Below are 12,648 nucleotides of genomic sequence, written 5' to 3'. Positions count from 1 at the left end.
TGCACTCACTAACCGGATCTCCATAGAGTTTACAGAGTCATGATCTTTTCAGTTGATGGTTATGACTGGGGATGTTCAATGACCCCCGTGTTTAGGCTTTGGACCTGTATTAACTTTGTGTTTTGGTTTTGGTTTTGGTTCTGGCAAAACCGCCTTCACGTGTTTTGGATTTGGTTTTGGATCTGTTTCTTGTTTTTTTTAAAATTGCTAAAAAAATGCTAAAATCCCATAATTTGGCTCTTTTTGTGTTACTACATTATTATTAACATCAATAACATTAATTTCAAGTCATTTCCAGTTAATTTTTGTCAAGTAACAAGAACACTGCTACCCCCTGTTTCTGTGGGAGCAATGGCGCGGGATCTCCTGGGGAGGGAGGTACTTATGGAATCCAAAACCCGTGAGATCCGACGACGCAATGATGATGTTTTGCCTCAATTCAGAACCGAGGAAGCGGGAAAGTACCGAGCCGGCTCGGTACTCAGATTGGTGATGTTCAGGGGGGGGGGAGGGGGCGTTCGGTTTTCATAAAAACGAGCCTGAGCATCTCTAGTTATGACAGATGAAGAACATGGAAAGTGAATCTTGTAAAACATGTATGGTGTGTACATATTAATTTGTATGCTGATCGGGACATTTTATTTTTTAATCAGTCGTTGATAAAATTATCATAGATAACACATTGGAAGAAAATTTCCGTAGTGTGTACCTAGCATAAGAGATGAATGTCCTGTATCACTTAATGGCACAAGTTGCAAAAGTTGAAGCCTTTGAAAATTCTTATACAGGACAGTGATATGCAACACACATGTGGCATGTTTCAGACATCTCCACTGCTGAGCTAGGCAGCTGGGTCAAGTGTTAATGATAAACTAGAGAAATAAGGACACAGGAAAATTTCATATCATATATCATATTTTCTCAAATATCATATCTGCAGGAGCCATGTGTAGTATGCAGATGAAGGGAAACTTATGACCTGTTGTGTGGAGGTAAAATTATATTTGTGGGACCTCCTGGTGCAAAGCTAGGCCCGTGTAAAGAAAACCTGACTTGAAAGGGGTTTTGAATTGGAGTCATAAATACCTAATTTGCATTTACACAGACTGTCTAGTTCTGACATCACAGGAAAGGGGGCTGTGGGCTACTTGCATCAGGGTTAAAATGTGCTGTATCTATAACCAAATTCACTTGTACACTTCTGGAAGTCAGTTTTCATATTGATGACTGTGCGCTTTATTTTACTTCTCCCAGCATTTGTTAATTGTTTTTATCTTAAACATTGTGGATTTATTTTACATATTAAATTACACTTAATAATGTCAGGTGCCTGTGTTCTTACAAATTCACGTGTCAATATTTTAGAAGAAGAAAGAAAGAAAGTTATATTGTAGGTGTACTGACACTTACTGATGATCGTATATGATTATAAATGTAAGATATAACTTTTATTAAGTATTGGTTAAAATTAAGCGAAATATAGGTTAAAATGAATAAAAATGCTCGCTATCTGTATATATAATCTCTTTTAATATTAGGACTTATGCTGGTAGGAATTATAGTAGCGCTGTGGTAATTGTTTTAACAGATATACCTATTGCTCGTAACCACATCTAACTAACATATCCCCTAGTATTAAATTAGGCTGTAGTGTTGCCAATCAATACCGAAATTTGTGATTAATAGGTATGATCTATTAGCCTTTAAAGTAATGAATTACTAGGTAATACGGGGAGTGAATTGCTAACTACCTAAAGAATACCACGGAACTGACTCTGGGTATATCGGGGTATTATAGCAGCTGCCAGAATGAGAGATATCAAGTAGACAGACAGCGAGGACGCCGACGCGCGTTTCGCTAAGGTCTGCTTTTTCCAAGGCAAAAAATTCACGTGTCAGTCAGCTTGGTTTTAAAAACACTACATAGTTGAAACGGGAGAGATCATGTTAGTTTATGATAACTCTGAGGAAAGTATATGGTAAGAGTGAACGTGTCAGACATCCACTCACCATCATTGTCATCCACAAATTCCCACAAACACATGGTCACAACCCTTCTTTTCACGAGACACATATATGCTTCTAGTACAATCAAATACATATTTTTTAATTCAAGTGAAATTTATTTCACATTACATATCCAAACAATAAAAAGTAGATAAAATGTTTATTGCTTTAAGAAAATGGGTCACAGAAAAATTGCACATTTAGAAACCATTGTAAAAATAGCACACAGGAAGCATTTCAGTAAGTGAGTCAGTTATACCTGCAAAATGGCTGTTGTGCTTATGCTGAATAATAGGCTGTCTGGAGATGTAATAGGATAGGTGTAACAGTGACAGCAATTGGGTTGCAATAATACAGAAATGTGCCGTGTAATGTGGTACAGAAGCATATCTATCATTATAAACAAATTTAGGGGAAGATGTGTATTCAGTTTCATTGTTTGCTACTCTACTGCTTAACAATTTTGTAAAGAACTATGACAAATGTAGAGCAAATCACCCCACCCAGGTAAAAGAACTTGTTTTTCACACGTCTTCCTAGCTGGTCTACACGTTCAGTTATAAAGACAAGTGCATTATATGACACATTCCTCTCAATGCAATTAAAATGTATAATAGTGACGTATATATTAAAGACAGCCCCAATGTCCTCTTAATCCTATGAGCAATTTAAGAAAAAAATTAGGCTTAACTGGGCAGTATTTTCAAAGAAAATCACAGCTATTTTTATTAAAGAATGGGGTGACCTTAAAGTGTTAGTAGGCAGTGACAGTTTTACATGTGCATTTCTGCTATTCTTCAACGTGTCACACATAGGCACATAACAGTTTAGAAATCTGGAATGTGGGTAAGATCTTTTCTATGCTCAAGGTGGTCAATCCGGTGCACAAATAGAATGTACCGCAAATTACATTTTTTCTCCATATAGTTTCAGCGCTACCCGAGTCCTCAGGCTGTATACACAACCAGTTTTTTTTGTAGGAACATGTGTGTGCAATGGGGATAGTAATAATGACTAAAACACTTTAATTGGTAATAATACAATTTTGATTCAGGTAATTATCAATAAAATTAGTTAACACTTAGGAAACTGTCACACATTAAGGCTCATTTATGAAACACAAATTTGGTGCCCTTGGCATGCTGGTTTATGTCTGCAAGAGAGCCTGCCTGTCCACCAAATGCATTTTATCCCAGTTCCCCGACTCTGGAAACCCCTCTGTAAATCAATACTGTGACTAGTTTTTCTGATTAGTGGATGATCTGAAAAATGCACATGGGGAAGTAGTAAAATAAATCACACGTCCAACTGACTACCACTATAGGCCACCCTATTTATTCATTTAGGCTTTTTACTGCTTTTATTTCATGTCTTTCATGCCTTTATTAATCATGATTAGGCTGATATTGAGACTGTCTTTTTTCCATGTTTCATGTGTTAATTTTGTATGTTTGAAGCTTTCTCCCCCCCTGTTGATAAAAGTCGACTTACATACTGTATGTATTTTACTGCAGAAGAGCAACTGGAAAGTGCGATGTGCATCCTAAGTAAGTATTGGAACAAAACTCAGAGGTAGCAGAGACTTCAAGTCCTTTTTAGGGGAGAAAAAGGCTGTTTGCCCTCCGCTGACAGAGAATGCCCTCTAAATGCACCCTCTCCTCCCTTGTAGCTAATTTAAATATTCCCATACCGCAAAATTAGATCTCGTTCTACACTGCAATGCAAAACTTGACACAAACATGTACCTAATCCTCATTCCATAAGAATTCCCTCAATTTATACAACTCCTCCCATTGACTGGAAAAACCTCTATTCCCCCCACAGACACCATCATCCACATATCCATGTGTTTCCCTGTAAAATTGGATGTCATTTCACAAAGCAGAAGCGTGAAGTCAAGGAAGCACTTTTGAGCAGCTGTTTGTACTTTTGTAATTTGTAAATGAACCTTATTGTCATAAAATACCACATTGCAACTGTTGCAAGTAATATCCAATTAAAATAAGCAACAGGGTAACTATATTTTGTGCTACAAAGAAGACCGTATTATTGAAGTGCACTGGAGACGCACCTCAAAATGTCTTTGTTTTGCACAAATTCATTTAGGCGGTACGTCCTGTTCACTTCGAGGTGCATTCCAAAATAGGTTTAGGATTTGGTTTATAGAAACTCGGAAAAATCTCATTGAGCACACTATGCGAACGTCACATCAAAGTCCTCCCTGAGCAGTGATGGGCAATCTGATACACTTTGGGGGCGGGAGGGTGTGGCCCCCTAATCTTCAAAAGGCCTGCACATTACCCTTATTCTTAATCAGTTAAAATAATCTGTTTAAGTAAAGAAAGAGACATCTATCTGTAATTACATATTAGCAGGTGCTGCAAGCTATAGCAAACAAATCTGACAAAAAAAGCAATAAAGACCTGGGGGCCACATGCGGCCCTAGTGCCATCTGTTGCCCACCACTGGTCCTGAGTATAGAAAATGTAATAGTTACTTTTGTAAGAGTAAAAATGAAAAAAAGTGCTATCAAGCTACATGGCATAATATTAAAGACGATTTCATAAAAAACAATTGAGTTTTGTAGTGGTCCTCACTCCCCACTGCTAGCAGTACTACAGGGATCCTATGCCTGTGACACCTATGGTTTGGGATAGAGTTTCCCCCGTAGTCTCACAGCCTGCTGCTATGGTTAGAGGTTGATGGGGCAAGTCATGTCTGCAGCATTCTACACTTTACTGTGAGTCCTGGCACATCATAAGACCGCTTGAAACATTGGTGGTTCTACAAGTTGGTGGGAGAATGAATTTCTTACAAAAACAAAAATATCTGAATTTTGAAGTCAGTGCAGTGTTTGCCAGACATTTTGACAATTAAGTACTAATGGCAGGGGTCCCCACAAATCTTATTCCCACTTTGCAGTGTGTTTTTAATCTAGTCCTGTGTATTTTATATTATAGATATATTTTGGATTTTGTTTGACTTTACCGGCACTTGACACATGTTCTGTTTTTCCAAATGTGCTGTATAAAACTGACATTACTTACATTTTGTTCAACTATAAAGCAGGTAAAATATAGCTAATGCAAACAAAACTAAAATTTCTCTGCAGTGATTAAGATCTCTTTACAGGCTTTAAGTAAATGTGTCCGAGACAATCATGAATCCATTTTTAGATCTGTAAGTAAGACAAATATAATTGACTTTAAACAGCGACGCTGTTTGGGATCCTGTCTGGAGACAGATAGTAATACGGCAACTTCTTGTTCTTGTTTCGGTCTTGAATTAAACTACTGATGTCTTCAAGTTTCTTCCTGAATTTTGCCATTGCTTCTTTTACTGATTTTTCAACAAAATGCTCATCGGGGTACAGCCCTAGAAATAACTAGAGATAGAACATGCTATGAGAACAAAGCAGGTTCTGAACCATTATCTGCATCATATCGTCAGTAGAACGCACTATATTGGGGTCACACATACTATACAGGGGTTATCAATGGTGTTTGGAGAGATCATTCTTCCCTTTCAAAAGACTATTCCCACCAGTGCAACATGTTTATTTAGACCTATCATGTGGTGACTTTATTAGGTAATTTGTTTCTTGTAGACCATTTTCCTACAAAAAAAATGATGCCTATAAAGACTAACAATGATAAAATATGTCTGATGAAATCATTATTGGATTTGATCTTGAAGGGAAGAAAATCTGGTCTGCCGACAACTGCATTGTCAGATGTCTACTATGGTCATCTGCCAGCCATACTGTATTGAAACTCATGTGATTTACTGTTTAATCCCCTGAATGACTGGATCTGTGAAATTGGGCCTTAGAATGTATTTTGTACAGATCCAGTCATTTTGTAATTGAGGTATTTATTGGGGCATGGTGTCGAGCTGTTTGTGATCATGCTGGCCAACAGCTCTGTGCACTGAATATATAGCTCTTGAACTTCAAGCACTGGCTGCCTCAAACTAGTGGGTACACTTTCCACACAGCCCCCACCACTGTCTTCATCATGCCCACTATCCTGTGAAATACAGATCTACTGTATTGTGTACTTCAAGGAACAAACTCGAAAGCACAAGTTAATCCAAAATGTATAGGTGTCTTGGGACACTTGCAAATATATATGTAAAAGTTCCCATACAATGTCTGAGCTTACAAAATATTACATACAGTATACATGCATAGACTATCAGCAAAGGATGTTTTTCATTCATTATATAGAGTACCATAAATATTTATATATAACCAGCCTGTACATATTTTGACATTTCCAATTAATAAATCATAGATTTTCATAAAGTTCCAAAACAGAGCTTAGTAGAAGTTATTTATAAGTACAGCAGAGGCGCTGCATTTTAGATTCAAATGTCAGTGACCTCCTTTTCTAGGCTCTCTGCACATACTATATCATGTCAAAGGATTGCAGTAAATGAACAAATAACCTTTGTTTAGCTTTAATCAGAAAGCATTGTTTTTGGCATTGGCTAACTTAGTATTTAAATTTCAACCAAATTTTGTCCCTGTGGGATACAAATATTTGTTGGTACAGTCATAGCCAAAAATATTGGCATCCTTTCACTTTTTTCTAATAACTCACTATTTCATCTAAACATAAGGTAAAAATAACAACATTATTTGGTCTCCACAATGTTTCTCTGTCACCGTTGACGGAGAAATGAGAAAATTATAATAAATGGCACTGACAAAATTATTGATACCCTAGGCTCAAAACTTGGGATTGGGTTGGGTACGCTTGACCTATTACAAGTATTCCGACATGGAGAAGGCCTCCAAATAAAATCCGAAATGATGAAAAACCAATTTGAAAATAAACAGACTTACCTTCAACCCGATGCTGGACATCTCCGATGAAAGCACCATGCTGACAGCAAGTGATTTTGATTGAAGAAGTGTTCGGCACTGCAGGCTGACGTCATCGCGATGTCTGTCAATAGGAATTTAAAGCGGCAATGTCGGGTTAAGTGTTTAAACACTTAACCTTAGGGGTCCCCATATTGCTGCTTTAAATTTCTATTGTCAGACGTTGCGATGAAGTCAGCCTGCACTGCATTTATTTGGAGGCCTTCTCCATGTCGGAATAATGGTAATTGTAAAAACGACTACCACCGTTGGCAGCACAGGTTTTGATCAAAATATCTGCAATCAACCGATTTCAATAGCCATTCTGTTGGGTCCACTGTTCTTGTGCAAATTGTTCAAGTTTTCCTAGAATTGAAGGGTGTCTCCTAACTACTGTTTCAGATCTCTCCACAGGTGTTCTATGATGCTTTGATCTGATCTCATTTTTGACCACTTGAGAACAGTCCGCTGTCTTGTCTTGATCCATTGCTGGGTTATATTTAAAGTGTTTGCGGTCATTGTCCTACTGGAAGAGACTCATGACCTCAGACAGAGTCCCAGCTTTTGACACTGGGTTCAACATAGCACTCCAATATGGCCAAGTAATTTCCAGATTCATGTTGCCGTTCACATGTTCAAAGCATCCAGTGCCAGATGCCATACAGCCACCCAAAACATTACTGAACCTCCTTCATGTTTTACTGTAGGGCAGGTGTAATTTCCTTTGAAGCTTTATTATGATTTGTGTACATATAGGGATGATAAGCTTTACCAAAAAGCTCTAATTTGGTCTCATCTGTTCATATTACTCTCTCCTAGAAGGAATTTGGCATGTTTAGGTGTGTTTTTGGCAAACTTCATTTGGGCTTTCTTATGTCTCTCTCATCAGTTGGGTCCCTCCTGGGCCTCCGACCATATAGCCCCATTTCACTGAGCTGGCGACAGATGGTGTGAGTTGAAACAGTCGCACCTTGTGTTCGAAGATCAGTTTGAATCTGTTTGGTAGAAGATCAATTTGCTTTCTCCACCATTTGAACAATCCTGTGCCGCAATCTTTGATTAAGTTTTCTCTTGCGGCCATGTCAAGGGAAGTTGGCTACAGTGCCATGGGCCATGTCAAGGGAAGTTGGCTACAGTGCCATGGGCCTTAGACTTTCTCATTGCATTATGTTCGGTGGAAGCAGAAACAGCAAGATCTCTGATAATTGATTTGTAACCTTGAGATAATCTGCTGTCTGACCTCTTCAGACAATCCTCTGGCTCTTCTCAATGCTTATTGCTGTACACACAGTGACACAAAACAGGACAATGAGCCCTTTTCTCTATTCAATCTCATTTAATGGGCTCAGTTCCAAAGTAAAAGAGAATCACTTGCTTGAAAGAGACAATAGGTTTTTCTGGCTCATTTTAGGATTTCTTTGTAGAATAAACTATGACATAGTAAATGTTTCTGCTTTTTGTGTTTTACTTCAAAGATATACATATGTGTATACCCCAAAAAAAATTTAATGTCAGAAATTTTAGGGAAGAAAATGGTTCATTGTTAGAGAAAAACTTGGCTGCCAATATTAACAGGTCAGTTTAGTTGGCTTGGAATCTTCCTGTCTGGTGAAAGCAGACAAACCTCTCTTGATTTTGTACCTACTTCCCTTAAAACATGGTTATATGCACAAATTGTAAATGTATTTACTTACTTCATTATCTTGGAACTGACTCAATGCCCATACAGCTCCAAGATGCCAACATGATCGACCTCTGTCTGGCAAGCTTTCAATTATATACTGTATTGTAACTACCCCCTTTTCAGTGGGTGGGGGACAGCGCATGGTGGGAGGAGAATTGGGAATCCATGAGCACCAATCATACTGTGGGGTATAAATTTCAATATATTAGATATTAGATATATGAAATTATTATCCTATTATCCTATTTTATAGTTTGAACACATTAACATTAGGGGCCCGGTTCATTAAGGAACGTAAATGCCATAACGTACGCACTATGCATGTCCAGAAATTACCTATACGTCAGAGAATGGAAGTGCTTCCAACTAATTATTGAGCGCAGAGGACATTTATGATTTTATGATAGCCTACGGAATGGGGAGGGGAATAGGTGTATGCATGTAGTCAATGCACAGTAACAGTAAGGGCGTGTCATGCTGGAGCACATGCAGTAGTGTCTGATTCAAGCTCTGGGCATCTCTAAACTACAGGGCAGGTGTAAGTGCCATGTGATAGTGATCATGGATGTGTATGTATGCTAGAACATGTGGCTACAATCAGGATCAACTGTAAAAATGCATTTATGACTATGGTCCTGATTCATTAAGGAAAGTTAAGCAAAACAATTGAAAAAGTTTTTTCACTTAAGACCGAGATGGGGATTTTTGTTTGATAGAAGTAATGTCAGCCAAAAGGTATAATGTTATATACTCTAGTTGTAATATTATTATTAAATGTCCATGGAAGGAATTCTACCAACAAATGTCTCAGATGAAAATTATAATTTACAGTCTGGGCCTGATTCATTAAAGCACACAAAATAAACATATTGAGGGGAATTCAATTAGGCGCGTTACTGTAATAAGTAACGCGGCCCGCGCACTATTACCATTATTGTGGTAGTTTCAACACCGGCCAGGTTAAATTTACCATAATAACGGTTTAGCGCAGCGATACTGTGGGTGGAATTGAATCCCCCCCCCATTGTGTTGTTTTTTTTTTTAAAAAAACCCACACACATAAATCAGGCATATGCACATCCGTATTCATCAATGAGCATATGTAAAGATATGTCTGTTGATGAATACAGGTCTAAGGTCTGCTCTGCTCTGACATACACAATACACTGCAGGGTACGTCCAATGCATATGTGGAATATCAAGTCACAGAATACATTTATGAGAATGTTATTAATGTCTACTGTACATAAAATGCATTTTTTACAGTTGTTCCTGATTTCAAACACATGTTCTAACATGCATACGCGACTGATCACTAGTAATCGGTACCTACACCCGACCTGTAGCTGGTGCAAGTGATACGACAGAAAAACAAGTACCTTTGAGATGCCCAAAGATTGATTTGCATGTTGCTGAGTGCGCTCGAGCTTGATACGTCCTGACTATACATTAACTACATGCATATGCCCATTCCGCCCATGAAATCATAGGCTGAAGAGTCCTTTGTGCTCGAAGTTGAATTGTATGTTGCAGCGTTCACTGACATATGGTTTAGTTCTGGGTATACACAGAGAGATATGGCACATATCGGCATTTACGTTCCTTAATGATTCAGGCCCTCTATGTTTATGTTGCCCTAAAATAGTTTCCAGCTCACTTAAAATGTCTGTAAGGGTGTAATGAACGAAAACAAATAGAATGATTTGACCCTGTACAAGTGGTACTTTATTTGCCCCTATAGTACTTCGCTATTTTGTTTTCCAAGAAGTTACTTGTCTGTCTTCTCATGTCTAGTCACACTGGATCTGATGCCAGAGATATGAACAGGCTGGGTTTTCACTCTGATGACCTGTCAAACAAAATGTTTTTCCTGGCAGCAAGATGGGATATCTCTTGCTATGTTCAATTATAGACTGGGTCAGGCTATCTGGGATCCAAATAATGCTATTAAAGTATGTAATTAGTGATTTATATCTAGGAATACTTTGAAAAACCATTTAGACCATACATGTACTTGTGTTGGATAAGGCCAACTTTTGGATCAAAATCTCACAGCATCTTTTCTGTCTTCCCCATTCAAAATAATCCCTCTTTTGTGTCTGATATATACAGTTATGTGGACAAACACCTTCACTGGCTATGCGAAGTGTCTGCATGGCTCTAGAATTTAAAATTTCTTCTGTTATGTAACTTATACTGTAGTATTGTGTGCAGAAAACGGTGTATAGGAAACTGTGTTTTGTAGTAGTTTTCTGTGCTGTGAACATTTTTTTTTGTGACTTCCCATTTGATTATTTTAAATGATAAAAACGAAGTCACTGAAAAAGCCTGAATCACATTACTGGAATACCCTTTAGATAGGATGACATCATTGCAGAAAATCACTTATCTGCCATCTGTTTTATTTTTTGTTTTACTGTAAAAAACACCATTAGCTACGAGCAAAAAATGTTGGGTTTTGGTTGTTCTTTAAGTGGTTTCTTGACATTACATTGCATTAATCATGAACGTACCTGACCAAAATTGACAGCAGCATGCTGCCCGGATGCAGTGAACATGACAAGGGTGAGATACTCCACTAACTTGTCTTTGGTCTTGATAGTTTTAGGAAATCCTACAAACATGAAGAGCATGTGTGAGTTTAACAAGTTATCTTCTTAAAGGAGTTGTATTTTCAATATTTATTTTTCTTCTGTGTTGTGTAAAATTCGATATAATTGAACATTGCTTTTTTATTAGAATAAATATAATCATTTTGAATATGTTTTAAAAGGTTGCTATGATGTTTATTTTATTATGCTTTGTCTATCTGTCAGTGTCTGTGGTCCTAACGGAATGTTCTCTATACAGTCAATTATAGCAACGGTAACACCTATGGGCTGCCGGATGGTATAGTCAAACAAAATGTCCATGTTTCTGACTTTTTTACTTTGCTTACATGAGTTACGTAACAAAAGGAAGAAAGTTATCAAATGACCAGCCAATTAGACACTGATGTAAAAATTAATATGAAATGTTGCAGAGTAAACCTTAGATCAATGTGATAATAATACGTAAGAATAATAGTAATTTTTCTTTGCATAATGAGTACGACCCTTTTAGTCTCTCAGCAAAAAAGATGATACAGCCTAATGTGTGACAGCTGGAATACAGGGTTATAATCATGATACCCTACAAATTGTAAAAAAAAAGATGTTTAGGGAAACCTTTCAGGAAATTATTTTTATCGGTTTGTAATTGCTGTGAGTAAACGTCTTGCATTGTAGTCATGTGACATCTCTTGCTCTGACAAATTATGGACGGGTTCAGGCTGGCTGGAATCCAAATACCACTAAAAGTTAATTAGTGATAATAATGTATCTATAATTACTTTGCAACACCATTTAGACATGATGGTGGGGCTCCACCTGACAACTAAAGATTACTGAGAATGATTGAAATCTGTACTGCTAAAAATAATGTCAGCCAGTGACCACTATATTTATGAGTGTGCAGTCGTTGTCTGACCATGCTGATAGAAGTTTGATTATTTGGACTGATCATTAAATATCTGGATCTTAGTATGGATGTCCAGCCTTACAAATTGTTGATATTGGGGTTAGTAGCCATGTAGGGGTTTGGCTATTAGACTTGATCACTTAACATCTGGATATTAATATGGGTGCCCTGCTTTACAAACTGTTAGTATTGAGGGTTAGTAGCTACAAGGATAACAACTTCTGTTGAGACTGTGATGCACAATTTTGTCCACACAAATACATTGAAAAAAAGTCTAATTCATTTTGATTGTTCTTTAAAATCCCACATTGAACTGTTATGATTTCATACACACAGTGTTAAAAAGCCGTGTGTTCAGTTTTCCAAATGTTTGCATAATATTTTCATAAGGTAGCTTATATTACCAGAGGCTTCATTGTCCCGAAGGCCATAAACAAAAACGTCTTTTACAAAGGCTTGAAGTTCACTGTCTTCACACACAGTCTTGTCGCTGTCATAGTAAATGTCTACCACATCTTCCACAAAGCTGCATAAAAACAGTAAAAAATTGTGTATTGTATAGATTATACACAGACACACACACACACACACA

General features: G+C 37.5%; 1 protein-coding gene across 1 annotated transcript in view; it reads right to left on the bottom strand.

Annotated features, from left to right (window-relative positions):
- Positions 1 to 2,102: 2,102 nt before the first annotated feature.
- The window catches only part of ALOX5 (arachidonate 5-lipoxygenase), a 60,825-nt gene continuing 50,279 nt past the window's right edge, over positions 2,103 to 12,648 (bottom strand). Inside the window, exons 11-14 of the mRNA XM_075216544.1 lie at positions 12,461 to 12,582; positions 11,072 to 11,172; positions 8,569 to 8,739; positions 2,103 to 5,392 (exon numbers count right to left, since the gene is read on the bottom strand). Coding sequence (XP_075072645.1) covers positions 5,213 to 5,392; positions 8,569 to 8,739; positions 11,072 to 11,172; positions 12,461 to 12,582 — 574 coding nt within the window. The 3' untranslated portion in view covers positions 2,103 to 5,212. The remainder of the gene's footprint in view (positions 5,393 to 8,568; positions 8,740 to 11,071; positions 11,173 to 12,460; positions 12,583 to 12,648) is intronic.

This window comes from Mixophyes fleayi, chromosome 6, assembly GCF_038048845.1.
Source record: "Mixophyes fleayi isolate aMixFle1 chromosome 6, aMixFle1.hap1, whole genome shotgun sequence".
In the NCBI taxonomy this organism is placed as follows: Eukaryota; Metazoa; Chordata; class Amphibia; order Anura; family Limnodynastidae; genus Mixophyes; species Mixophyes fleayi.
Note: the sequence above shows the minus strand (reverse complement) of the source record. Positions and strands in the feature narration are given on the sequence as shown.